The sequence below is a fragment of the Jaculus jaculus genome, chromosome 13 (genome assembly GCF_020740685.1).
Source record: "Jaculus jaculus isolate mJacJac1 chromosome 13, mJacJac1.mat.Y.cur, whole genome shotgun sequence".
Classification (NCBI taxonomy): Eukaryota; Metazoa; Chordata; class Mammalia; order Rodentia; family Dipodidae; genus Jaculus; species Jaculus jaculus.
The window spans coordinates 29,843,822-29,871,742 of record NC_059114.1 but is presented as its reverse complement, the minus strand read 5'-3'; the positions used below and the strand labels follow the sequence as shown (position 1 = coordinate 29,871,742).

Below are 27,921 nucleotides of genomic sequence, written 5' to 3'. Positions count from 1 at the left end.
TTTGGCCACCACTTAGCCCAAGCCAGGGGAGGTGAGCCGGTTTTTGAATGGGGCTGCCTGTGCTTCCCAGTTGCCCCTGTCTAGAGGTGCCTGTCTGCTTGAGAAGGGATGGGACACTGCTCTGGAACAAGCTTTGAGGCTGGCCACATGGAGGATGTGGCTCATGGGGTACAATGTCCTAGAGCCCCCAGACCCAAGACGTAGCGCCAATGGTGGGTTTCTGGTAGCCTGGCTGTGGCACTCCTTTATCTAGCTAGACAGTTGATATTGATCCCCATGGAATTACACAGTGCATGCCAACTTCTATTCACCCCTTAGAACCCAGCTTGTTACCCTCTGTAGGGAGTGACTGGTATGAGACTCTGTGACTCCCAGTTACCATACGCACCTTTCTTTTTGCCGAGCCATGAATCTGCTGTTGACCACTTACTATCTTGGCCTGGTTGGTAGGCTCTCCCTGGTGCTGAGGACATTGGGCGCTCAGGAGTGCCTGGGTTCCATCTGTGTCCACACCCAAGCCTGGCTTTTTACTTCTGCTGGCTTGAAACTTTTCCCTCTTCAGCACTTTTGTACATGTAGTTTTTGCTTCCAGGAGGTATCTGGGGTAAGATCATCTGCGGTGACTTGGTGTAATCTGGAGAGGGCTCACATGGGACCCGGCCTGCTTTCTCACACCATCTTTCTGTGCCTCACTTTTACCATCTATGAACGGGATGTGCCTATGTCAGCCCTGCCACACTGAAAGATGGAAACTAGAGGTGGCAGGCACGTAGCACCTTAGTCAAGGTCACCATGTCATTTTGCCTTGAGCTTCTAGCCTAGCTACACCCTGGAGCTGCTAGCCTTGAGGTCTTGGCTGTGTGCCAAGGGCCCATGAGCAGGGCACTGCTCCAGGAGGCCTGGGTCCCCGTTCTAGGCAGAGGTCATTCTAGGCGCCAGCTTGAGCCCACTTGGCCCAAGCTGGGCAGGGAGCATACGGCTTCATCTAGATCTGAGGTAGTGCTATGTCCAATGCTCTGGGTCACTGGTGTAGGGGTCTCAGTGACATGCCTTAATTTCCATGACAAGGCCCCTCCAAACCCCAGATGGTCTCTTCTAGGCCTGCCAAGTCACCAGGAGAGGATGTGCCTTTGTGGCCACTTAGCTGTCCAGCATACAGGTTCAGGTGTCTTGGGTAGCTCCCCATGAAGCAATCTCCTTCCTGGCTCTGTGCCCACCTCCCTGCCCCCCACCTCCTATGAGCAGGCCCTGGTGGTCCCAGGCTGGGCAGACAGCCAGGCTGAGGCACAATGTTGCCTTCATGTGTGGGGCCTGGCTGGGGACCGAGGGCCAGCCTGTTGAGCTGGCATCCGCTGAGCCCCCTGTACACACGATCCTTTCTCCTAATAAGTTCTGGGGTGTAGGGAGGGAGTGGGAGGCCTGGAATAGTCACATGACTGTGACATAGGGATCCTAGGAAGGCGTGGAGGTCAGCAGAAAACCAAGGCACCCAGCCTGGGCAGAGTGGGCAGGGTGCCAGGCTCTCTCTGGGGCTTTACTTCTGGGGACTTCTGCTGTTTGCCAGCCTGGACAGGCCTTGGAGGGGTTGCAAGACCTGGCGACTGGGAGGCAGTGTTGACAAGCTGCTCTGAGTGATGTTTAATTCCTGCTTTTTTCTTTGTCCTGCAGAAGAAGGCTGAGGCTGCACATCGGATCCTGGAAGGCCTGGGGCCCCAGGTGGAGCTGGTGAGCCGGGCTGCTCAGGAGGGTGTGGGGGAGGGCAGGGCGGCAGGTGGGGGCCCAGGGAAGAGGAGGAAGTTATCTGCTGCCCAGGGGAGGCAGGAAACAGACCTGATAAGAGGCTTAGCAGATAGCGCATGGAAGGCCACAAGCTGTGGTCCACTGTCAGAACTGTGCCTGCTTGGAAGGCTCGAGGCCAGCCCCACAGGACCATGGCTGGTGTCCAGGTCCACACAGGGAGCCAGCTCCTGTGCCGTCTGTCAATTGGGATCCCTCCCTGAGCTGCTCTGTGGTGGCTGTGTGACTTTCCGCAGGACTCTTGACTGCTCTGTGCTGCTGCATCCTTGTCTGTGACACGGGGATGGTAATACCAACCGCATCAGACATGGCAAGAGCGAGCTGTTACTTTCTTTGCAGCATGAGTGCCACGCATGCCCGTGATTGCCAGTCTTTTTATTTTTTATTTTTTTGGAGGTAGGGTCTCACTCTAGCCCAGGTTGACCTGGAATTCACTATGTAGTCTTAGGGTGGCTTCCACCCCTCGGCAGTCCTAACTCTGCCTCCCAATTCTGGCTGGCTGCAGGTTTATTTTATTTTATTTTATTTTATTTTATTTTATTTTATTTTATTTTATTTTATTTTATTTTATTGAGAGATGGAAGGATGGAGGGAGAGAGACAGAGAGAGAGAGAGAATGGGCGTGCCAGGGCCTCCAGCCACTGTAAATGAACTCCAGATGCATGTACCACTTTGTGCATCTGGTGCTACATGGGTCCTGGGGAATTGAACCTGGGTCCTTTGGCTTCGCAGGCAAGTGCCTTAACCTCTAAGCCATCTCTCCAGCCATGAGCTAGTGTCCCACCAGCTGATGGCACAGGGCTGGTGGCAGTCTTCACAGGGGTGTGTGTGTGTGTGTGTCCCTGGGTGTGTATGCGCACACTCCTAGGGTACAGATGGACTGATGGGTTCTCATGTCCTCTGGTGTGGGTTGCATCTTGCAACTCGGGCAGATTGTGGGCTGCCAGCAGGGATCCTGCTTCCAATGGGGCACAGTTCCTTCAGCATAGGCTGTCCTGGTTGCCTGGAGGCAACACTGAACTACAGTCCCGCAAGCACAGTGTAGTCATTTGTGTGTGGCTCGCAGATGTGCCACCATTCAGCCTGGCAAAGCAGCTCCCTGTTTCATGGCCTTTTACATCTTACCTCTGAGTGGAGCCATGCACCCTGTGGCCTTTTGTTCTCGGCCTGCCTCTCTCTCTCTTTCCCCACCCCCTCTCTTCTCTGTGTCTCTTCTTTCTCCTGTCTCTTTATGTCCTCTCTTTGTCTCTCCTCTGATGCTGACCCTGTCTCCTGCCTCTCTTTCCTCTCCCTGTCTCTCCCCCCTTTTTATTTTTTATTTTTTGGTTTTTTGAGGTAGGGTCTCACTGTAGCCCAGGCTGACCTGGAATTTACTATGTAGTCTCAGGGTGGCCTCGAACTTACGGCGATCCTCCTACCTCAGACCCTGGAGTGCTGGGATTAAAGGCATGCGCCACCACGCCTGGCTTCTTTCCCCGTTTGACATGACTGCTTTTTTCCACACTGATGTGTGTTTTCACAACTGTGTTACCTGTCCTCCATTGTGTTCACACTGTAATTTTTCTTTCCATCATTAGTTGGTGACATTAGTGCTTTTATTTTGGCACTGAGCACATAGCGTATCTGGGTTGTGTGCTTGGAAGTGGACTGGCTAAATCCTCTGTTAACTGTTTTGCCTCCTGTGATTCCTGAAGTGACCACACCAACTTACATTCTTCCCAGCCAAGAAGCAGCATCTTGCCTTGGTTTCCTCCTCTGCCAAATGGGGACAGCAGGATTGGTTGTGCTATGTGACCAGGTCTGACCAGGTCCAGATTTGAGGCTATCCCTCATCTCTCTTTCCTATAGGTCTCTAAGTCTTTGGGGGAGACAGCTGACTTAGGGCCCAGGGATGTAAACCAGGAAACAGTGGACTGATCCACGTGTCCCAGAGGTGTCAGTGGTCTCTTTACCTTCAGAGAGGAGGGACTGTCTCTTGTTTGAGGGTCTCATGGCAGCAGCTCCTCTGAGGCTACAGTGTCTGGACTGGGGCTGTGGGAGTCTCAAAGTTAGAGAGGCCTGTGGAGGACATAGGGAGTCCTGTTGACCGGGTACTTTCTCTGCGTTTGGTCTCTTCAAATTGTCACCATTTTCTGGATCAGGCTCAGGGAAAGTACTATTTCGTCTGGAGTTACACAGCGAGAGATGAGGAAAGGTGTTCTGTCCAAATTTTTGTCTGTCCTGGTCACAACTTAATGGCCTGAGATGTCCTCCCAGGGTGAGTGGCTCAGTGGAACACTAAGTAGGGCTGCAGCTGCCCCTGGGGCCTAAGCTCTAGCTGTACCTGGCCTGGTGCTGCTGACTGAGCCACAGGGGCTGGGCCACAGTCAAGAATCAGTCCCCCCTCCACTCCGGGCCTCCCATTCACTGACACCCAGTGCAGCTGGGGACCTTGGGAAGGTACAAGGCCACTGCCCAGTGCTAGGTGCTCTATGCCCTGGAGTGGGTTGGGGTGGCTTCAGGGAGGAGTCTGCCCTCAAAGAAAGGGAAAAGGCTGGGGATGCCAGGTGCTGTGTGCCCCGCCTGCTAGGCCAGCATGCCACAGGAGGACCCTGTGAGGTGGGGACGATGCTGGCTGGGTGGGAGGTGGGGCCCAGGGCTCTTGTTCTGCGTCACCCACTTCCTTCCTGCTCCAAGGGGTTATTTTAAGAGCTTGGCATTCCCAAGGGCCTGGCTGTCACTCCACCTCTTAGCAACTTGGTGACCCTGAAGCTGGCTTACATCCAGGCCAAAGGGGCCCTGCCCATTTCCCATGACCCTGCTGTTAGAATCTGAGTCTGCCCAGCCTGGCCTGTCTGCCCCAGGCTCCTCCACCGGCAGCTTGCAGTTATGCCGTCTGAGCCCTCCCTACCTCACATGCCGCCACCACATGTCCTTGTCCCTCTGCAGTCCCTCTGTCCTGCCAAGATGACCTAAGCCTGTTTGCTTGGCCAGCGTGGGTTGTCCCTATACTCCAGTAGGTGATCCTGACAGAACTACTCTCCTGGCCTTGGGTATTCTGCCTGTCTTCATGCTGGGCCTTAGCCTTTCCCTGTTTCTATATACTATTTGCCATCTTTAAAACCAAACCAGGGCAAACGGGTCACCACATCTGATGGTGGACCCTGTCTGATCAGTGCCCATTTTCCAGATAAAGAAACCGAGGCATCTCTCCAAGCTCACACAAGGCAGAGCCAAGATGTAAATATGGGCTCATCTGTTCCCACAGCCCAAAATGTTCGTGTCTGCCCTTTTGTTTTATTGGCATGCTGGGAACACAAAGAACAAAGCTGCCCTGGGCTTTAGTATGGACATCTTCATAGGCCTCTGCATTCCTAGGAGGACGCACAACCTTCAGTAATGGCTGGCCCCCTCTTTCTGCTGGCTATAGCCTTTCTTATTGCTGTGTCTATGCTCTCCCTACCTGTTAGGGATGAGGAGATGCCATCTGGGGCTGAGGGCGCAAAGGAGGGTGTCCTAACCCGGTGTGTGCTGTGTGCACGCGTGTGTGCAGCAGAGCACCTGCAGGAGCATGGTAGCCTCCTCGTCCCTAGGAGAGCAGGTGAGCGTGGGGTCCAGCTGCTTGAGCTCTGTGCTGAGGTACTGTGTGCTGCTGAGCTGGACGTGATGTCACTGTGTTCCAGGCTCTGTCTCCGGGGAGGCTGGCCTGGTCCTCAGATGCATTGAGCCCAGGGAACTGGGTGTTGTGTGTCTGTCCCCTGCTGAGACCCAGCATGCTTCACCATTCCTGACCACCTATGAGGTTCTTCCCTATGTGGGTGTTGTGTGAAACTTTCTGGGTCGATAAGGGAGCACTTGCCCCCCGGCCCCCCCCCAAGCAGGGCACTCCTGGCAGACTAAAGTTCAATTCCACTGAAGTTCAATGTGGCGAGCCAATGAGTTTCTTGAGTTTCCTTATAGAGCATGGGTGAGGGCTTACTTACAGGAGACCCCACAGCAGCATTGCATTGGCTCACATTGCAAGAAAGATCTCCCCTCAACCAGGATGATGATCTGCCCCTAGTTGCTTAGGTAGAGCTCCCCATCCCTGGATCTTGCACACGCCATACACTCATTCTCCCCAAGGCCAGGAGACTTCATGTGCCGTTGCATATAGCCTGTGCGGGGGACCCCCGGGATCTCTTAGAATGAGGGTTCTGGAGGGGACTGTCACAGGCCTGGTTTGGAAGTCCCTAGGGCGTGACAAGATAAGGTGGCCGTGGTAGTTTTTTTTTTTTTGTGGAGGACCATGTCCCATCACACCACAGTGGGTTTGTGAAGGAGCGAGATGTAGGTGGCAGAGCACCAAGCCCTCCGGAGGGATGACGGTCAGGCTTGACACCCATCTGTGGGCATGCTTCCCCCTCTGGCCCGGGTTCCCGTCTGAGCTGTGGGTGGTGCTGATTGTGCCAGGAGCTACTGCTGGGGAACAAATTGGCCAGTGCTGGGTGGCAGGAGAGCAACATCCCATATCCCTCCCGTTAGCTCATACTTTTGTTGACTCTATTTTACTCTAGATGGGGCACCACCTAGAGAATGCAGAGCCAGGATTTGAACCCCAGTATTCATCCTTGCTGCTGACGTATGCATCTCTGTTGGCAGGCCCAGTGCTCCTGGGTACTGCAGAAGGGCTGGCTCAACAGGCGTGGCGGCCTTGGCTCTATGGAGTACACAAGTCATGCCTACCACCTGACAGCACACCAGTCCTCCTCTCTCTCTCTCTGCTACCTCACTTGCTCTTGGTCTGGTCTTTATTTGTAGGGGTGGGAGGCTAGGGCAGCATTGGAGCTGTGGGTTTCTTTGGTGATCTAGAAACTTAACTACTTTGTGCTAAGGCCATGGCCGTTGCTGACCTTAACTTTACTGGAGTGCCCCAAGGTCTTCCTGGTCCTGGCCTTCCAAGTACCCAGGGAATAGCTCCTAGGCTGAGGTGTGGGTAAGGGTTCCAGTACCTGCAGCCAGGCCCTGAGGAAAGGGTCACAGCCCGTTGTTTCTGGCCAGGTTGCATCAAGTCCCTGTGTTCTGCTCACTTCACTGCCCACAGCCAGGCTCTGCATCCATCAGTGCTTGGGTTAGACCCTGGCATTCACTCCTGCACCTCTGACCCGCTTCTCTCTCCTCTGCAGCCGCTGTACAACCAGCCATCTGACACGCGCCAATACCATGAGAACATCAAAATGTGAGTGCTTGCCAAACGGGGTACACAGTCAAGGTCCTGGGGATGATGGAGTACTTGGTCAGTGCCATGTGCTGGGGAGGGGCAGGTGGAGACAGTATAGGTGGGAGTTCTGGATCAGGCTTGAGGAGAGTGAGATTCTCCTCCCAAAGCCAGGGGACATGGACATGGGGAGGGCAGGGCCAGCAGCAGGAGGAGGCTGTGGTGTTGGGCTGGGGAGACAAACTGGAATCAGGCCCTGGGGCAGGCCACCTTGCTGGGGGCTAGAATGAGGCGTGTTCAGAAGTGCTTGTGGGTATCTGGAAAGCCTACTCCAGGGCTTTGGAGACAGCCCATAGGATTTGCGATGTGGCCTAGCCATGGAGGCTGGGAAGAGAAAAATGTCCCTTCAGTGCTGTACAGGTGGGCATGGTGGGGACTCCAGGCTGCACAGGGATGAGGCTCTGCTGATAGGAGGCATTGGGGTGACACTGCCGGAAGGGCTGGCTTCCCAAGGAGTAGCGCCTCCTGCACGGTGGTGGCCACCTTGCTCATCTTGTCAGGCTGGAGGTGATAGTCTTGGGCACTCGACTCTGAATGGCCAAGCTCACACTGTGAGCACATACAGGTTTGGTGGAGGATGGCCAGTCTTTGTGCCTTTTGACACAACCTAGATGAGTTACTTTTTTACCTGGAGTTTGTTTGAGATAGGTTCTTGTGGTTTAGCCCAGGCTTCCAGGGATGTGCCATCCTGCTTCAGCCTCCCAAGTGCTGAGGCTACAGTACACCGCCTTCTTCCTGTGACACAGGTATTCATGGCACTGCTATTAAGCCAGTGCCGTTGCATAGCTTATGGGGCTTAAAGTGACATTTTAAGTTGAGTAGTGTGGATGGTTACAGGTAACAAAGGAATGTGCAGATCCCACCAGAAACAAACATAAGGTTTTGTTTAAGCAGAATGGCCAGCCATGGGGCGCAGGGCTGTTATCCTGGCCCTTGGGAGACCTGGACAGGAGGGTGATGAGTTCAAGGTCAGTCTGTGCTCCAGGGCGAGACCCTGTTGAAGGAAGGAGAAAGAAGGAAAGAAAGAGAGGGTCAGGAGCCCCTGTGGTCTTCATGTTTACTGGTCAGGAGGTAATGCCTCTTTCCCCAGCCACATGGTTCCAACTTCTAAGTTGCAATGAGTATGTTTGGCTTTAGAGCTTGGAGCAGAAGAGCTGAGTTTTTTTTTTTAATGTATTTTTATTTTTTTCTGTTACTATTTTTAAATTTAATTTTTATTAACATTTTCCATGATTATAAAAAAATATCTCATGGTAATGCCCTCGTCCCACACACTTTCCCCTTTGAAATCCCATTCTCCATCATATTACCTCCCCATCACAATCATTGTACTTACATATATACAATATCAACCTATTAAGTACCCTCCTCCCTTCCTTTCTCTTCCCTTTATATCTCCTTTTCAACTTTCTGGCCTCTGCAACTAAGTATTTTCCTTCTCACGCAGAAGCCCAATCATCTGTAGCTAGAATCCACATATGAGGGAGAACATGTGGCGCTTGGCTTTCTGGGCTTGGGTTACCTCACTTAGTATAATCCTTTCCAGGTCCGTCGATTTTTCTGCAAATTTTGTAACTTCATTTTTCTTTACCGCTGAGTAGAACTTCATTGTATAAATGTGCCACATCTTCATTATCCACTCATCAGTTGAGGGACATCTAGGCTGGTTCCAATTCCCAACTATTATAAATTGAACAGCAATAAACATGGTTGAGCACATACTTCTAAGGAAATGAGATGAATCCTTAGAATATATGCCTAGGAGTTCTATAGCTGGGTCATATGGTAGATCAATCTTTAGCTGTTTTAGGAACCTCCACACTGATTTCCACAATGGCTGGACCAGATTGCATTCCCACCAGCAGTGTAGAAGGGCTCCTCTTTTTCCACATCCCCGCCAACATTTATGATCATTTGTTTTCATGATGGTGGCCAATCTGACAGGAGTGAGATGGAATCTCAATGTAGTTTTAATCTGCATTTCCCTGATGACTAGTGACATAGAACATTTTTTTAGATGCTTATATGCCATTTGTATTTCTTCCTTTGAGAATGCTCTATTTAGCTCCAAAGCCCATTTTTTGATTGGCTTGTTTGATGCCTTATTATTTAACTTTTTGAGTTCTTTGTATATCCTAGATATTAATCCTCTATCAGATATATAGCTGGCAAAGATTTTTTCTCATTCCGTAGGTTGCCTCTTTGCTTTTTTCACTGTGTCCTTTGCAGTGCAAAATCTTTGTAATTTCATGAGGTCCCAGTGATTAATCTGTGGCTTTATTGCCTGAGCAATTGGGGTTGTATTCAGAAAGTCTTTGCCAAGACCAATATGTTGAAGGGTTTCCCCTACTTTTTCCTCTAACAGTTTCAGAGTTTCAGGTCTGATGTTAAGGTCTTTAATCCATTTGGACTTAATTCCTGTGCATGGCGAGAGAGAAGAATCTATTTTCATCCTTCTGCAGATATATATCCAGTTTTCTCAACACCGTTTGCTGAAGAGGCTGTCTTTTCTCCAATGAGTATTTTTGGCATTTTTATCGAATATCGGGTGGCTATAGCTACCTGGGCTTCCATCTGGGTCCTCTGTTCTGTTCCACTGATCTACATGTCTGTTTTTGTGCCAGTACCACGCTGTTTTTGTTACTATGGCTCTGTAGTATAGGTTAAAATCAGGTATGGTGATACCACCAGCCTTATTTTTGTTGCTCAGTATTATTTTAGATATTCAAGGTTTTTTTGTTTGTTTGTTTTTCCATGAGCTTCTGTCTGAGAACTAACTCTCTATAAGGAATTATGAACTGGCGTATCCTCACAGTGCTGAGAGCGTTTACGTTCTACACTAAAGTCATTATCACTATTTTAAACTTTAGCACAGGCACTATAAAATTAGTTCTGTTGTTCATGTTAAAAAAAAAGGTTCTGCTGGGCATGGTGGCACCTTGAATCCCAGTGTTCAGGAGGCAGAGGTAGGAAGATCGCAGCGAGTTTGAGGCCACCCTGAGGCTACGTAATGAATTCCAGGTCAGCCTAGGGTAGAAGTGAGACCCTACCTTGGAAAAATTTAAAAAAAAAAAAAAAAAACTTTTACCAAGAGGATGAAAGGGGCAATCCACAAGGAGAAAGGGACCTCAGACATAGAGGTCAGGTAAGTGTGTCACCTGAGGCCTGAGCAGCCACTGTGTGCCTCTGGAGCAGGTGTAGCAGGAAGAGCAGGGACCTGGGAGCATGCTGTGCTGGCCACCATCAGAGCCAGCTATGTGGCCACTGGACAAGAACAGTTCTGGGAGGGCACACAGGCTTTCTCTCTGTGCCCAGGGCACTCACACAGTATGCATTCCAGGAAGTACTGGGGTCACAGTTCTAGCTTGAGTTTGCTCTGATGGCCATAGGGAGGAAGAGCCCAGGAGCTGCAGGAGGTGGTGTGGAAGTCCAGGATGCCCAGGCTGGGGCAGGGACATAGGCTTGTCTAGATGTGATACTGAGTAGGGATGACAGGGTGGCCCAGGTGTGGTACTGGGCAGGGCCGCAGGCCTGTCCTGGTGTGGTATTGGGCAGGGACATGGGCAGGTCCAGGTGTGGTACTGGCCAGGGACATGGGCAGGTCCAGCTGTGGTACTGGGCAGGGACGCGGGCAGGTCCAGGTGTGGTACTAGGCAGTGATGCGGGCAGGTCCAGGTGTGGTACTGGGCAGGGACGTGGGCTAGCCCAGGTGTGGTACTGGGCAGGGACGCTGGCAGGTCCAGGTGTGGTACTGGGCAGGGTCGTGGGCCTGTCCTGGTGTAGATAAAAGATCTTGTGCCTTGCTGTGCTTGCTCTGTGTCCCAGTGGCAAGGCTGTCCCTGCCCTAGCCCCTGACTGCATGTCTGTAAACAGAAGCAGCACAGGCAGTGTCCAGGCCGCTAAGGGCTAAGGGTGATGGTGCTCCTCCTGAGGTCTGTGCTCGGCACATGGGAGTTGCAATAGGCTTTCTGTTCTGAGTTCTTATCTGCAGACAGTTATTCCTGTTCCTTTCATTTATTCAGTCAGTCATGCAGCAAACATTTCCACATGTCTGCTCTATGCAAGGGACTGTCAGGCCTGGAAACAGCAGTGACTGAGACTGGCCATTGCAGTGGAGTGACAGGCAAGCTCAGTATGCTTGTGGCTTATGACAGATGTGACAAGGACAGAGAGATTGATCCAGTGGGTCAGTCAGTAGCTTTGCCGCCCAGGAAGTGAAGACTTCTCCAGTGCTGGTTGTCGGCTATAATTGCTGTGGGGTGGGAGGTCATCCTGTCCCATGGGACCTGTCCCCGTCAATTTAATTTCTCTGTATCAGCATGCTGGGCCTTGGCGTCAAGTTAATTTCACGCTCTGCTTCCTGCCATGTGGGCTTAGTTGGGACCTATAGAGGTCACCTGTGCTCTGCTTGCTGCTCTCCCTCTGCCACCTGGCCTGCAAGGTGTTGGCACAGCAGCCCAGGCTCTGCTAGGTCACCTGCCACAGTGCCATGAGGGCCAGGCAGCCCCAAGGACACACTGTGGGCAGTGATATGTGGTGGCCACCAGCCTCTGGCATCTCACAGAGTCCAGTGTGATAGGGTGGCATGGTGGGGACTGGCCTGGGTTAGCACCTGGCCTGCTTTGTGGTCACCTGGCTTTGGGCACCTGCTCAGCCTTCTCTGTCAGAAGGCAGCCTTGATCTTCATGTCCCTTGGGCCTGAAAGGTGGCCACTTGTGTTCTTTCCCATGTTCTCATCCTCCCACCTCACTTGGGGGACAGGAGGGTTGCAGCTTGCTGTGGCTGTGTGGTGGGTCCATCCTTTCATAAAAACCCGGCCTTTTACTGCGTCCTGACCCAGGTAGCCCTGCCGGGTTGGCTTGCCATGTGTCCTCAGATGTCCCTTCTGTCCTTCCCTAGAGCTCTTCAGCCACATAAATCTCCTTTAGGTCCCCTTTAGGGCCTTTGTACCTGCCGTGCCCATGCCTGGAGCGTCCATTGATTGCTGTGGCTTTTCCCACAGCTGGTCTCACCGATGGGGTGTGGCTCAGCTAAGGGCCATTGTCTGCCCTTCCCCTCCCTTTCCTAGCTGCCACCCTGTGTGTGACTCCTGCCTCACTCTCCAGGTCCCCTGCACCCAGACCAGTGTCTGGCCCATGGCATGCTCTTTGGGTAACAGATGAGTGCTGGTATTAATGATCCCACTTCTGAGGTGGAGAAACTGAAGCTTGGTGAGCTTTTGAGATGTGCTCAGAGGCAGCACATGGGAGGATTAGGGGTGCAGGACCAGCTTGAGTGACTGAGGACTCCGAAACTACGTGACTGGGGTGTGGGTGGCAAGTAAAGAATGATACCATTGTGAGACAGCATGTGCTAAGAGCTGAGGCCAAAGCAGGCCCTGGGCCCTGTGAGAGTGTGCTGTGGGCCTTGCAGGCCTTTCATTGCCTGGGTTCCCTTTCCCAAGACTACAGTCCTGGGGGCAGTAGGCATGGCACCTGTAGCCTGCACCAGGGCGTTTGCGCTCTTGCCGTGTTGCGGACACGGGAAGGGTATGGGGAAGTGGAGATGTCCTCCCCAGAGAAGTTCATGCTCCTGTGTGTGCATGGATTAGGAGGCCAAGTTGAGGAGTGCAGCACCTTCACACCCTGTCTGCCCATGCCCGTGCACCCCACAGCGCCCACCATAGTACTCTGTTTATTGGGTTGTGGGCATAAGAAGGTCTCAGGGCTCTGTGACTGGAAGGAACTTCCTGGGTTGTCCATACTGTTGGGCCCTTGTCTTGAGTTCTATGTCCTCCCTTTTTAGTCTTACCTCTTTCCTTCTGTCTTCCTCCATCCTTTTCTCTGTTGCTTATCTTTCTTTCTCTCCCTCCACCCCCTCCCCCAGGTCTCTGCCCTCTCTTAGGTTCTTACCTCTGTCCTTCACTTCCTCCCTCCACTTCTCCCATTCTGCCTCTTCCTATCTCTCAGGTCTTGTCTCTGTCTAACCCCATGTCCATGTCCTTCCTTCTTTCTCTCCTCCTCTGAATCCTTGCACCCTCCTTGGTGGCACTTGCAGCTATCTGGAGCCCATATTGTCAATCCACATCCCCTCTCCCACACTGAAAGCAGCCTGGTTCATCAGCCCTAGCCTGAGGCCCACTGGCTGTTTCTAGAAGGACAAGCCAGGCTGTAGTCCTCTGGGCACACCTAGGCTATATGCTTGTTGCCCATGCCTCTGGGCAGTAGAGTGCTTTGTTGGTGGATATATCTTAGTGACCATGTGGCCAGGAAGCCAGTATATGGGGTTGGGGAGGTGGAGGTGGCATGTCACAGACCTTGCTCAGCCAGGAAGTTGGAAACACCTGGGGTGGGGCAGGGAGAACACAGGGTGGCAGCTCTGTGGGGTCTGCAGAGGGTCTTCCACTTCATCAGGAGTGGATGATAAAGCCAGGCGTTGGTGGCGCACGCCTTTAATCCCAGCACTAGGGCGGCAGAAGTAGGAGAATCACCATGAGTTTGAGGCCACCCTGAGACTACATAGTGAATTCCAGGTCAGACTGGGCTGCCTCAAAATACCAAAAAAAAAAAAAAAAAAAAAAAAAAAAAAACACCAAACCCCAGTGTGGATGATAGGCAAGCGTGGAGCTCCTGCTGCGACGAGGACGGCAGAGGACCCTAGTGTCGCTGACTGCCTGTCCGCTGCTTCCCCAGAAACCAGGCCATGCGCAAGAAGCTGATTCTGTACTTCAAGCGAAGGAACCACGCACGGAAGCAATGGGTGAGTCCTGGCACTGCCCCCAAAGCCCCCAGTCCTGAGGCCCTGTGCCATCACCTGAGAGTCGGGGTGGCCTCAAGCCATGCAGGCCCTCCCCCACAGCTCTGCAGCTTTCCAGAGATGGTCATCTGGGCTGTGATGGAAAGCTGAGGACAGACTACAATGGCGATAGCTGCCATAGTCAGTGGTGCTTAGGTGGAGGGTGCTGCTCCCCTTCTGCAATCTCTGGGGTAGGAGCCTCGGGCCAAGAAATGAGGACCTGGATGAACCCCAAAAGGCTCTACAGTCCTAGAGGTTTTAGGGAACAGTGGAGGGTACCCTGAGACATAGGGCTTTCTAGCTTCCCTGAGGATCTGGCTCTGGAATCAATGAGCCTCCTATTCCTTGGTGGCAGACAAAGGCCACGTCCCAACAGTGCCACTCTTGTGTCCTGCTGTCGGTCAGGGTGGGAGACTATGGCTGAGGGGTGGAGACTGAATCACTGTCCTGTCATCTCAGCTGCCAGGGTACAGGGAGCCTTCTGCCCTGGGCTGAAACGGTACATAGATTCAGGTGTCTGAAAGTCTGTCAGGATGGACTTCAGAAGCAGCCTGATTAGGCCTGACCTTGGTTTTCTCAGCTTTGTATGTTAGCCCTGTGGTCCTTGATTCTAGAACTGCCCTTTCCTGGGTACTACATGGATTCCACTAGGCCAGACAAGGGCACAGCTGCTCTTGAGCCAGTGATAGGCTTTGGGAGGGCATGACCCCATCACTTCGGCCCAAGTGCAGGACTGCTAAGAGACAGTAGGATGGCTGAGGCTGGAAGAGCTTGAGTCAGAGAAGGCAAAGACTGATCTACTGCGTGGTTGCCGTGGGCAGGACTCCCCTCACCTACACCTGGCCCTTCCTGGTTTCTGTTAGAAGGGGCTGCAGTGTGGTCCCTGTTTTCTTCCTCTGGGTCAGGTCACCTGGACACCTGTAGGGCTGGCTCAGTGGTGCCTAGTGCATGCAGGTCTGTGGGACACAGTAGGTGGCAACTAAGTACTGCTTTATTAAAATGGACAGTGACTGAATCTGAGTAATAGGAGAGGAGACAGAGCATTCTCCTTTGAGCAGCTCCTGCTCTGTGGACAGCTATCAGTTGGAGGTACAGGCTGTACCTTCCACACCAGTGGCTGGAAGGACCAAGTCACAGCAACAGCTCTCCACCCCAGTAGGTTTTCCTGCAGCAGAAGTGCTGTGTGCACCTTCTCAGCTCCATATTTCAGAAAAGGAAACTGAGGCCCAGAGAGGTTAAGTCACTTGCACTGTATTACCTAGCTAGAATGTGAAAGAGTCTAGATTGGACCACCTAGGTTTTTGGGTCCATGCTCTGATCAACTCCTGCACTGGGCTTGGAGTTGAGAGAGATGTACTCAGAAAGGGGAGTCAATGGAGGAGTGGCAGCAAGTGACAAGAAGGGACAAGCTAGGTGAGGGCACAGCCAGGGCAATAGCCCCAAGGTGGGAAGCAGCCTGGGGTATGCGGGGAAGGGCCAAGTGGAACATTTATGTTTATTCTCAGCACAGTGGGCACCAAGTATACTCTTAATAAACTAGTAGACCGAGAGCACACTGTCAGAAATCTCAGTTGTGGAAAGTTGGCAGGAGACTGGCCCTTTGCCCCAGTCAGGCTTGGTAAGAGCCTCATTTGCTGTGTGTGGATCACAGGAACACCAATGTGGAAGGCTCATAATTCTGCCACCCATCTGTCATCCCTAAATACTACCCAGTCTCCTGAGCTTCTAGCCTCCATGTGTGAAGGTCCCCGTGGTTGTAGGAAGAAGCCACTGGAGCAGAAAAGGGCCTGGGGTGGGCATGAGCTCTTAAAGGACCCTATGACCCACTGGGGTCTGCAGAGTGAGGAGACTTGCTGTTTCCGAGGTGGGGAACAACTCGTGGAGCCTGGAGCAGCCCTACTGACCCACCTTAGAAAAGAGGGGAGCAAGGGAGGGAGACTCTTCTGAAAGCCAGAGGCTAGGAGTCCAGAGACCTTCATTTCTGGCAAGGCAGGGAGAGTCTGGGCCACAAGCCTCCCCACCCCAGCTCTGCTCACCTGCCTCTGTGGGGAGTCAGATTCTAGGCAATGGGTTGCTCTATAGAGGTTCCTGGGGACCTGTCCTACATGGTCCCTTGCCCAGGGAGGACCCATCTGGCTCCCTCCCTGCAGAGCTAGCGTGGCCTCATTCCTCACTCAGCATTGCATACTGGTCACAGCTCCAGACTCGTGTGTGTGTGTGTGTGTGTGTGTGTGTGTGTGTGTGTGTGTCTGTCTGTCTGTCTGTCTGTCTGTCTCTGGGCTGGAAGATGGAGTTGTCTCCTCTTGTGAGTAGCCTTCTGTCTTCCAGGACAGAGCATGTGCTGACCCAGACCCTCTGTGGACTGAGTGTGCACCCAGCACAGTGGACACAGATCCAGCTGTAACAGGCTGCACCATTGTCAGACCTGGAGGGTGATTTCTTTGTCTCAGGCAGTCCCTTCCTTTGTGCTGGTGCCTGGGACTGCCTGTGGGATGTGGCTGATGTTCCCTCAGGGACATTCTTGTGGTGTCCCTTTGCTCCACTGCTGGGGCTGTGATGTCTTGTTGCCCTCTGTCTCTCTGCAGGACACGGAGTCGCCACAACCCTAAGCTGGTAACAGTGAGCTGGCTTTGACTCTGGTGCCCTCACCTGTCATGTTCGGTCTCTGAAGCCCTGCTTCTCTTCTTCCATATTGGGACTGTGGGTGGGATCAAGGGCCCTGGACTGATTCTCATTCCTAAAGGGGGTCTGTCAACATTCTATCACTAACATGCATGGGCATATGACCCTGGGAGCAGGCTTCTGCCCCCCAGGGCTCATGGGGAGGCTCATACACAGGATACATCTTGCACCTCAGTGCAAGCCTGCTCCCCCCACACACTAAGTAAGCTGCTTGCCGAGCGATAGGTTCAGGTTGCTCTGGGTCACAGGTGAAACACATGGTGTTGGGTATCTGGGCACAGGGGCCTTCTGATTTCATGGATGTATCCACAGTGGTCCATGGCCATGTCCCCTATCTACCTGCAGCTTCTAGAAGTGGGGTCTTGTGTGACCAGACAGTCGAGGACAAGTAGCTGAATTCTGGGCTGGTTGAGGGATGTGCTGCAGGCTGTGTGGTGGTTAGCATGGAGGGGAACTGGTCCTGGAGGGAAGGCAGAACTGCCTTTGAGGAGTTGCTAAGTTCTGGGTTGTTGGGTTTGGAGAATGTTGGAAGCCAAGGAAGAGGAACTGCCGAGAAAGTGGGTGCTGCCTGAGAACCCTGTCCTCCCCACAGGCCACACAGACACCCCAAAGCCATATGTCCAGAACAGCTTCCTGTAGTGGTGGGGAAAGCCTTGTGTGCTGTACAAGGTGGCCCATAGCAGTGGTCAGGGCAAGTGTGGCTGTGAGCTCTGAAAGCCATCTGCATCTCACTTGAATGTATGACTTAGTGGCTGGAATATGTGACTTAGTGGGATGGTATCACAGGGCTGGTGGCTTCTCAGTTACCTGCGGACTCACAGCACTGACTCACTGGGAGGAGTGGCTGTGTCCTTAGCAGACACCGTGGGATCCTGGGGGCTGGCACCCTGTGCCCAGGAGTGTATGTGCGTGTGTGTGTATGTGTGCACGTGTGCCTGCCTGCACTTCTATCCTCTGTGTGCCAGTGCAAGTGTGTACATATGAACATGCATCTCTTTTAATTTTTTAATTATTTTTTATATTTGTTTGTTTGTTTGAAAGTGAGAGGGAGAGAATGGGCACGTCAGGGCCTCCAGCCGCTGCAAACGAACTCCAAATGCATGTGCCACCTTGTGCATATGTCTCACATGGGCCCCGGGGAATTGAACCTAGGTCCTTTGGCTTTGCAGGCAAGGGCAGTCAGGTTCTCATTGCTGGCAAAAATCACCCAACCAAAAGCAGCTTTTGGGGAAAAAGGTTTATTTTGGTTTACAGACTTGAGGGGAAGCTCCATCATGGCAGGAGAAAACTGTGGACATCACCCCCTGGCCAACATAAGGGGGACAATAGCTACAGGAGACTGTGCCAAACACTGGCATGGGGAAACTGACTGTAACACCCATAGCCCATCTCCAATAATACACTGCTTCCAGGAGGCGTTAATTCCCAAATCTTCATCAGCTGGGAATCTAGCATTCAGAACACCTAAGTTTATGGGGGACACCTGAATCAAACCACCATAGGCCTTAACCACTAAGCCATCTTCCTAGCCCCTCCCCCCACCTTTTTTTGGTTTTTCGAGAGAGGGTCTCACTCTAGCTCAGGCTGACCTGGAATTCACTATGTAGTCTTAGGGTGGCCTCAAACTTAAGGTGATCTTCCTACCTCTGCCTCCTGAGTAATGGGATTAAAGGCATGTGCCACCATGCCCAGCTTCCATTTTTTAATTTTAAATTTGAATTTTATTGACAGCTTCCATAATTATATACAATAAACCATGGTGATCCCTCCCACACACATTTTGCCTTTGTAACTTCACTCTCCATCATATCCCCTCCCCCTCTCAGTCAGTCTCTTTTATTTTGATGTCATCGTCTTTTCTTCCTAACGTGATGATCTGTGTAGGTAGTGCAAGGCACTGTGAAGTCATGGATATCCAGGCCATTTTGTGTCTGGAAGAGTGCATTGTAAGGAGTCATATCTGCCACCTATTGCACAATGGACCCTGAGGCTTAGAAGGTGTGATAGAGATATTTCAGTGTTGAACACTCCTCTGTCACCTCTTCGCAGCACTGTGGTACCTTCTGAGCCATTCCAAGGTCATCATCATCTGAAAAGAGAAGGTTCACTAACCGAAAGTGAGAGTAGCATTAATATATGGGTATGAACACTGAGAGAAGTGCTCATCGGGCAGTTTGGTGAGCACAGTATATACATGTGGCCAGACACCAGCAGACATTACACCTGAACATGCATCTCTTGTATGCAAACATGCTTGTCTCCTTCGTGAGTATACACTTCTGTCCCTATAGGTGTGTGTGTGTGAGGTGGGTGGGTGTGAGCCTTGTGTCAGCTGTGCGAGTGCTCCTTCGTGTGGCTGTGCATGTTCGTTGGGTGCTGTAGCCGGTATGCTGCCCTCAGCACCATGTTCCCTCAGGAGCAGCGCTTCTGCCAGCGCTATGACCAGCTCATGGAGGCCTGGGAGAAGAAAGTTGAGCGCATTGAGAACAACCCGCGGCGGAGGGCCAAGGAGAGCAAAGTGCGCGAGTACTACGAGAAGCAGTTTCCCGAGATCCGCAAACAGCGCGAGCTGCAGGAGCGCATGCAGAGGTGAGTACAGCCCCGGGTCCCCGCACTGCCTGGCCCAGGCTGGGCCAGTGTGTTACATAGTGCTGGCACAGCATTCAAACCCATGGCCCAGAGCTCAGGACCTGCTGGGCCCAGATCTGGCATCTCAGGAGTGCCCTCATGCTGCCCTTACTCCTGGTCCCAGGCCAGGTGCCTGTGGCCTTTGCAAGTAGGGAGAGACCAAGGCCAGTGTGTAGAGAATAGGGCTGTGCCAAATGAGGTATGGTAGCAGTGGCCGCTAGCTTTTATGTTGCCTAACGGTCACAGACTCATGATGCTGACTTCCACAGCAGCCTGGGGAGCTGAGGCACCGAGTCACCCTTGGCCACAACTTGGAGAGGTGATGTGTTGAGCCTCCCCAGCCTGGGTCTAGGGCCATCCATGCAGGTGAGAGGCCCAGACCTGTCCTCCCCCTCACCATTCACCTACATTTACCCTCTAGAACATTCTTCCCCATGGTGTTGGCCTGGCGTTTTGATAGGGAGTGGCCGGTCCTGAGTGTGCCCCTTTGGTCCCCAGCAGGGTGGGCCAGCGCGGCAGCGGGCTTTCCATGTCGGCCGCTCGTAGTGAGCACGAGGTGTCTGAGATCATCGATGGCCTGTCTGAGCAGGAGGTGAGTGCATGGCCTGGAACCAGCTATGACTGTGCTGTCCTGCATGCAGTGCATTGCATGCTGCACTGGGAAGAAAGTTTAGATCTAGAGGCTTGTAATGGGCACATGTTGGAATTAATGTGGGCTATGATGGCATCAGGACCTAAAGCCACGGGAGGCATGCCCTGTCCCCAAGCATACTTGGGTGTCCTGGTAGGATATGGCCAGGGAAGATCACTGACTTAGGTGGTCTGTAGTGCCCAGCAGGGAAATGGTGGGGATTAGCACCTGGCTCTTGCCCCTGCAGCATCCTATGCCCCTATTCGCAGAGCCTTGGCAGAGCCAGCATGATGCTTGAGTTGGTGTCCGGGGTCAGCTGCAGTGGCTCCAGGCTGGCAGAGGGGAGCCGGCAGGCTGTCCTCCTGGTTAGGGACCTACAGAAGGAACCTGGATACCCTGGGGCCAACCTCAGTGCCACTGGTGTGGTCACTGGCATTCTCCTGGGTCTATATATTAAATATCCAGTATGTCATTCATCCCTGGGCCCAGCACAATGATGTGGACATAAGACTCCACGCCCTAGGGCCCTGACTTCCTTGCATTGTTCAGGTGAGAAGCAGATGCTACCCTGCCCACCAAGCTGCGCGTGGCTCAGCGCATTGAACCTAAGTAAGATGAGGTGGAAGGTAGGCTTCCATCTAATTAGTCATGGCTCCATGTTGAACAAAGAAGCCAGTGGTGCCTTCAGAGCAGCCTGTGCTGCTCTTCTCTCCAGGCCTAGGCTTCATCAGCCTACCTCAGGGCCTGTGGGAGCAGCTCCTGGGATCATCATCTCAGACAGTGCAAACATCCAGCTAGCCAGCCAGCTAATGTCCTGCTGGAGCAGATCAGACAAGGCAGCCAGAGGAGGGTGTAGCAGGGCCTCTGGGTAGATGCCTAGCTGGTGCCACCATTTTCCTGTCTCGGGGAGAGGGAAGGTTGAGGCTCTGTGTGGAAGGTGGCACCAAGTTCCCAGAGCCTTAAGCTCTTGGGACTCAGAGCAGTTCACAGTGTTTTTCAGCTGGGAATTGTGGACACTGTGAGGGATAAGGTATGGGCAGTCAGGGGCCTGATCTTTGAAACAGCTGGTCTTGGTTTTGCTGAATCTTATAAACCTCTAGGGATGGGCAGTCTTGTCATCTGAGATTGGCTGGGTAGTTTGGGAACTGTTTTCAGTGGAAATTGACTCTTGAGTCCTATCACAGCCATCCTATGTACTGGAGCCTCCCTGTTGCCCTATTGCCAGAGCTTTTGGGATAATGAAAAGATTTTAGGCTGTCATGTTTTCTGTGGGCCCCAGGCTGTATCTTGGGCCACCAGCTGCAAAGCCCATTTGCCTAGTTCTGAGCTAGGCAGGTGCCCTCCCCTGAACACATGGAACCCGGCTGGGCAAAGCATAGAAACATCCCTGTGGAGAAGCTGCTCTACGGTGCTTTATGACTGTTGCCAGGGAGATTCATGGCTCCCTTCCCGATGCAGATAAGGCCACGCTGCTCTTTGTCTTGGATTTACAGTCCTGCCCTCCAATGAACCTGTCCCACTGCCTCTAAATCCTCGCTGCACAGCACCCACCAGTTTTTAACTCCTGATTGTCTTTCTCTAACATCTGACCTCACACCTTACCAGCTCCTGCCCTGGCACTGGTTGGGGCATTTGTCCACATCCCCTCTACCCTGCCCAGCCCTGGGCCTGCCCTCTGACCCTGACCCTCACCTACTCTGTTTCACCACAGAACCTGGAGAAACAGATGAGGCAGTTGGCCGTGATCCCACCCATGTTGTATGATGCAGACCAGCAGAGAATCAAGTTCATCAACATGAATGGGCTCATGGACGACCCCATGAAGGTGTACAAGGATCGCCAGGTCACCAACATGTGGAGCGAGCAGGAGAAGGACACCTTTCGTGAGAAGTGAGTCTGTCCCAAGTGATCTCCCTCCCCCCAACCCTGTCCTGAGTGGCATCTTCTACCGTCACAAGGAAGACCTGTTACAGCTCCTCTGCGGATGGGTCCTCAGCCCCCATCTCTGCCTCCTGTCCACAAGGCTGCTTCTGTGTCTCTGCGTCTTTTATGAGGACACCAATCACATTGGAACTGGAGCCGTCCTGCTCCATACGATTAATTAGCCATGGCTGCAAATAACCTGTTTCCAAATGAGGCCATACTTGGGTTCTGGTAGACATCAGTTAGGGCGCATGGGGTGGGGAGCAGGTAGTGTGTGGCATAAAGGAGGCCTCACATGGGAGGGAGAGAAGACAAGGAGGGTTTCCAGGGCTGGCTGAGGCCTTTTTCTGGGACATGGCAGCCACTATCTTTATTGTTTCTCTTTTGTGGTGCTGGGGATGGAACCGGGGCCTGGTATGTGTAAACATCCAGTATCAGAGGTTAGAAACAGCGTGGGCAATGTGCAGGCCCTGGGCAGAAGCAACACTTTTCAAAATAGCCTTGGGATATGTAAATTTTTAATATTTTATTTTTATTTATTTACCTGAGAGAGAGGTAGATAGAAAGAGAGGGTGAGAGAGAAAATGGGCATGCCAGGGCCTCCAGCCACTGCAAATGAACTCCTTGTGCACCTGACTTATGTAGGTCCTGGGGAATTGCATCTGGGTCCTTTGGCTTTGCAGGCAAGTGCCTTAACCATTAAGCCACGTCTCCAGCCTGGATATGAAAATTTTAAAACATTAAAACTAGAGGGATGGTAGCCCCACAGGGCACAGTGCAAGTCAGCGACCCTTAGTGTGAACATACCCTGGGGAGCAGCTCTCTCAGGTACTACTCAGGGGCTCCCATCCCTGGTCCCCTCATGGCTTGCATCTGTTGAACCCAATATCCAATGTATTTGACAAACTTCAGTCACGGAGGTAACACAAAGACAGTCCTGGACCGAGGCTTGCTGTGATCCTGCATATGCAGATCTCCCCACGGGGCTGCTCTTTGACTTTATGAATGTCTGGGCGTGCTTTCCATGGCCACACCTTTCTGGGATGTTAGGTTGCTCAGAGATTTTACTGTTAGTAGTTCCAAAGCTGACAAATGGGGACTCATCTGCTGGTCTGGTGGCTGGCGAAGCTTCTGTCCATGTGAGGTACAGCCCTCACATGGGTCTTTGAGGGAACCAAGGTTGTCCTGGAGGATTCACTCAGAGGGACTTATGGCACTCAGGGCCTTTGACAATTGCATGTTGATAGTAAGGACTCCATCATTTGAGCAAGCTCTGAGCAAGTCAACCTCTGTGAGCCTCAGTTTCCCCTTGTCAATGTGTATAGTAGTAGAGTTGTTTCTTAGCATCATGAGGAGAGGATTCCAGGGCTCTCAGCACCATAATCACAGGACATTCTGTCTCTTATGTGAAGTGGTGAGGATTTGCATTTAAGCCACTTAAGTGTCTCCCAAGGTACCAATGAGATATAAGTGCATGTAAATAGGCACTGGTCTGTATTGTTTGGAGAACAATGACCTGGGAAAGTAGCGCAGACACAAGAGTTATTTTGGAATTTTCTTCTTTTTTATTTTTTTGTGTTTTTGAAATAGGGTCTCAGGGAGCCCAGGCTGGCCTCAAACTCACTATGTAGCCAAAGATGACCTTGAACTTCAGATCTGCTTCCCCATTGTGGGGATTATAGGCATGCTCTAATTTGTCTTTTTTTTTCTTTCTCAAGGTAGGGGCTCACTGTAACTCAGGCTGACCTAGAACTCACCCTGTAGTCAAACTCACATCGATCCTCCTACCTCTGCTTCCTGAGTACTGGGATTAAAGGCATGTGTCAACACACTTAGCTTGTCTTTTTTTTTTTTTTTTTTTTTTTGAGATGTTTTCTTATGTAGCACAGGCTAACTTTGAACTTCTAGTCTTCTTGCCTTAACTCACAAGTGTTGGGATTACAGACACACACTGTCTTGCTTAACTTACTGTGGAAATCTTTTTTTTTTTTTTTTTTTTTTTTCCCCCAAAGTAGTGTCTCACTCTAGTCCTGGCTGACCTGGAATTCACTGTGTATTCTTAGCCTCGAAGTCATAGTGATCCTCCTACCTCTGCCTCACAAGTGCTGGGATTAAAGGCGTGCACCACCATACCAGGCTTTGTGGGAATCTTCTTAACTTTCAGTTGGTCGAACCCACAAATGTAGACCCTACAGACACAGGGCCAGCTATGCCTCACTGGGCAGCTGCCATGGGGCGACTCATGCACTGTGTTGTTTTATTTCTGCAGTAGGGGGCTGACCCAGGACCCCGTGTACTCTAGAGTGGGGCAGGCATGCTACTACTGGTGCAGTCCGGTTCGCATTGCAGGTAGAAATCACGCAACCAGGAGCAGCTTCTGGGAAAAAGAGGTTTATTTGGCTTACAGGCTTGAGGGGAAGCTCCATGATGGCAGGGGAAACGGCGGCATGAGCAGAGGGTGGACGTCACCCCCTGGCCAACGTAAGGTGGACAATAGCAACAGGAGAGTGTGCCAAACACTGGCAAGGGGAAACTGGCTATAACACTCATAAGCCTGCCCCCAACAGTACACTCCTTCCAGGAGACGTTAACTCCAAAATCTCCATCAGCTGGGAACCTAGCATTCAGAACACCTAAGTTTATGGGGGACCCCTGAATCAAACCACCACAACCACTGACCTATATCCTTGGCCCCTTTTTAATATTTTATTTTGAGATGATATCTCACTAAGTTGCCCTATCTGGACTTGAAGTCAATCTATACTTAAAACTAGCCTTGAACTTACCACCCTTTTGCCTCAGCCTCTGACTGGATGGGATGACAGGCTGTGCTGCCTTCACATATGTCTTCAGTGGACCTCAGTGAAGTGCAGCTGGGGTTGGAGTGTGGCCAGGCATCCTATTCATCCCAGACCTAAGTCCCATACCATGCCTGGGTTCTGACACCCCAGGTGCCTTGGATATTACCTCAAGCCTGGTTCTTGGTCTTCTGTTCCATCTATGCTGGGGAAAATCCCATAGGATTGGGAGGGGGTGTCAGAAGTGAGGGAGGGGGCTGAAGAGATGGTGTAGCTGTTAAGCGCTTGCCTATGAAGCCTAAGGACCCCAGTTTGAGGCTCGATTCCCCAGGACTCACGTTAGCCAGGTGCACAAGGGGGCGCACACGTCTGGAGTTTGTTTGCAGCGGCTAGAGGCCCTGGCACACCCATATTCTCTCTCTCCCTCTTTCTCTCTGTTGCTCTCAAATAAATAATTTTTTTTTTAAAAAAGAAGTGAGGGAGGCATGGACAAGACGGGTGTGGGGAGCCCCAACAAGGACTGTAGGTGGTCCCAGGCTTGCCTGCTATCTGAGTGGGTGGGGGCCTAGGCAGAGCAGCCTGCGCCACCACGGCTTCCTCCTAGAGAAGAAAGCAGTCTTTCCGGATTCCCCAGTGTCTGAGTGGGAGGCCCCTGGTTTGCTGCCCAGCCACCTGGAGGCCAGCAAAGCAGCCTACACCAGCTCATCTCAGGTGGGAGCTGGCCTCTCCCCTGCTGATAGCCATTTCCCCTGCCCATGGCAGGCCCTGGGGCAACGACAGATACTGGGGATGAGGAGCCAGGGCCAATGATGCCACCCTGAACCCCTGGGGCCAGCCCAGTCCTTAAACTATAGCCCTGCTCCCAGCACTGCCATGACCCTGACATTTCAGCCATGGACTGTTTCCCAGTAATGCTTGCCTGGGCTTCGCGGGAAGCCAGTGGCACAGTGCCAGCCCCTGCCACCCCCTGCGGCTCTGGTTCACTCTTGGCTTCTCTCGTGGGCATCTGAAGCTTGGCACCAGCTCTCAGGGAGGCCCTGATGCCTAGCTGGCCACAACCTCATCTCAGGAAGGCCCCATATGGGCCAAGGAAGGCCCAGCTTACCAGACCAGCTGGGAGAGAGACAAAAACAGATCTGGGTAGGGGGAGAATCCCTCTGAGGAGCTGTATGTCATGTCCTCATTTTTCCTGGAAGCCTGTGGCAGGACAAACAAATGTATTTTCAAAGGCTCTGCAGCCAGTGAGTCACTCGGAGGAACGCCCTTGACCCCGGTCCCGCCCTTTGCAGCCCTTCCCACTCCGAAGAGCTGTGAGTGGGGCGGCGTCCGCCCAGCCAGGGCGTGGGGTATAGGCACCCGGGCACTCTCTCCTGTCCCGTGGGGCTCCCCTTGGCCTGGCCTCATACCTTGCCCTCCTCTGCCCACAGGTTCATGCAGCACCCCAAGAACTTTGGCCTAATTGCCTCATTCCTGGAGAGAAAGGTGAGTGACTGGCAGTGCTGGGCATCAAATCCTGGGTGGAAGGACTGCCCTTCCCACCATTCTGACCTCTGCCCTCCTCTCCCTCCCCCACACACACCCACTGTTCCATCTCCTGCTACTGACCTCCTTCCTCTGGGGGAAGCCACGCATGCCACGCCCTGGTAGAGTGGGAGGAGCCAAAACCCCTGAGCCCAGGCAACCCAGGGGAGTGACAGTCACTAGCATCCCAGAGCTAGTGTGCGCCCTCCCTACCAGCTACTCAGAAATGACTGAGCATCCTTGAAAACTGAGGACAGGTTCTAGAAGCTTTGCAGTACCCATTATTCCCAATTAAGGTCTTGTGACCAGGTGTCCTGTTCATCACAGACCTAAGTCCCATACCCTGCCTGGGTTCTGACATCTCAGAATGCCATTTTGGGCATGTGGCTGACACTTCTCTGTTGCTTTTGATAAACCTTCATGCAAAGTTAGCTCCTGAGCCCCCACCTTTTTCCCCTAAGCAAAGCCTGAAGCACTGTGCTTTTGGCTGTGATTGCTATTGGCAGAGTTACAAAGTGTCCCTGAGTAGTGGTTAGCTCCTGCTGAGTAACCTACAAGGATGGCTGGCACACCTAAGCAGTCCTAGATGGGCATGTGGCACAGTAGGCTAGATGCTGAGTCGACTTGGGAACCCTAGCATCTTCACCCTCCATGGTCTGCCGCCGGGCTGGAGTGGCAACATGGCACCTAAGTCCAGTCCCTTAGTTGCGGGATGTCTGTCCATCCCAGCCTGGCTATCACCATCTCAACCTCAGAGTAAGAGGCAGAACATGGGATCTCAGTAATCATTTTAAAGGATGATGGTCGCTCCTGTCATGTGCCCTTAATGAGGGCTCAGGGAAGGATGTGAGACCTTTCAGGATGGCTGCCAGTGTCTAAACAACTGATGTGGAGAAATTGGCAAAATTGGCCTAGAAATATCCTAACTTCCAAGCTGGTGATTGCTCACAGGGTGTGGGCAACCTGGGGCAAGCCTGGGCTAGAGCTCTGAGGAGGGGGATAGGTGGTGGGGAAGGGCTTGGAGATTAAGATTTGAGCAGTGTTGTTTAAGAGGGAGGGAACTGGACGTCTGTGGCTGAGAATTCTGGGGACAAAGCTATGCAGAGCTTTAGCACACCTGGCACGGCCAGACAGGTGTGCGGTGTGTGGGTCAACCCTGGACCCACAACCAGCCTACCATTGTTCAGTTTGGGGGCCGGTGTCAGCATCCACTGAGGGCAGTAGATGTTGGCTTTGATGGATTATGTACCTGGGGGACACTGGGGCACAGTGTCTGTTGGTGGTGCACACCAGGGGTGGCCTGCTCTGTAGGTTACTGGGGTTCTGGCCTCTTGGTGTCTTGGGCATGGCAGCTATTGCAGACATCCTTGTAAAACCTGGGGGAGTCTTGGGGAGCTTGTCCTAGTGTTAGAGAATCAGAGTCAGGTGAGAGAAATGAGCCCAGAACAGCACCTGGGGAAGACCACACTGTGTTGGAGGACTCGTTCTGTAAGTATACTGGACAAGGCCTGCTAAGAAGTCATCCATGGTGCCAACTCATAGTGATGGCTGATAATTTTCTAGCATGTCCTCTGTGATCATGATCTTGATCTTCACGATCCCTCTGAAGTATGTGATACAAGCCTCTGCTTGTACATGCAAGATAGATGAGACTCAGAGAGGTTAGGTCAGCTGTCCAGGGCCACCCACCTTGTCCATAGGGAAGCCAGAATTCAAATTCAGGCCTCTGACTCCTGGCTTTTATTCTGGATGCCCGCAGGGTCCCCTCCTCAATGCCTCCTCTCTCTGTTCCACAGACGGTGGCTGAGTGTGTCCTCTATTACTACCTAACCAAGAAGAATGAGAACTACAAGAGTCTGGTGAGGCGGAGCTACCGACGTCGGGGCAAGAGCCAGGTAAGAGGTGGCCTGAGAGACCCGACCCCTCACATG

At 52.5% G+C, this 27,921-nt stretch overlaps 1 protein-coding gene across 20 annotated transcripts in view; it reads left to right on the top strand.

Annotated features, from left to right (window-relative positions):
- The window catches only part of Ncor2 (nuclear receptor corepressor 2), a 135,662-nt gene that overhangs the window by 37,293 nt on the left and 70,448 nt on the right, over positions 1 to 27,921 (top strand). For 17 of the 20 annotated variants that reach the window (XM_045132609.1, XM_045132613.1, XM_045132623.1 and 14 more), the window contains exons 7-14: positions 1,669 to 1,725; positions 6,942 to 6,994; positions 13,705 to 13,771; positions 18,906 to 19,078; positions 19,616 to 19,709; positions 21,460 to 21,638; positions 25,897 to 25,951; positions 27,787 to 27,885. In XM_045132609.1, the coding sequence (XP_044988544.1) occupies positions 1,669 to 1,725; positions 6,942 to 6,994; positions 13,705 to 13,771; positions 18,906 to 19,078; positions 19,616 to 19,709; positions 21,460 to 21,638; positions 25,897 to 25,951; positions 27,787 to 27,885 (777 nt within the window). The remainder of the gene's footprint in view (positions 1 to 1,668; positions 1,726 to 6,941; positions 6,995 to 13,704; positions 13,772 to 18,905; positions 19,079 to 19,615; positions 19,710 to 21,459; positions 21,639 to 25,896; positions 25,952 to 27,786; positions 27,886 to 27,921) is intronic. The other 3 variants (XM_045132608.1, XM_045132624.1, XM_045132621.1) reach the window with 1 other exon arrangement.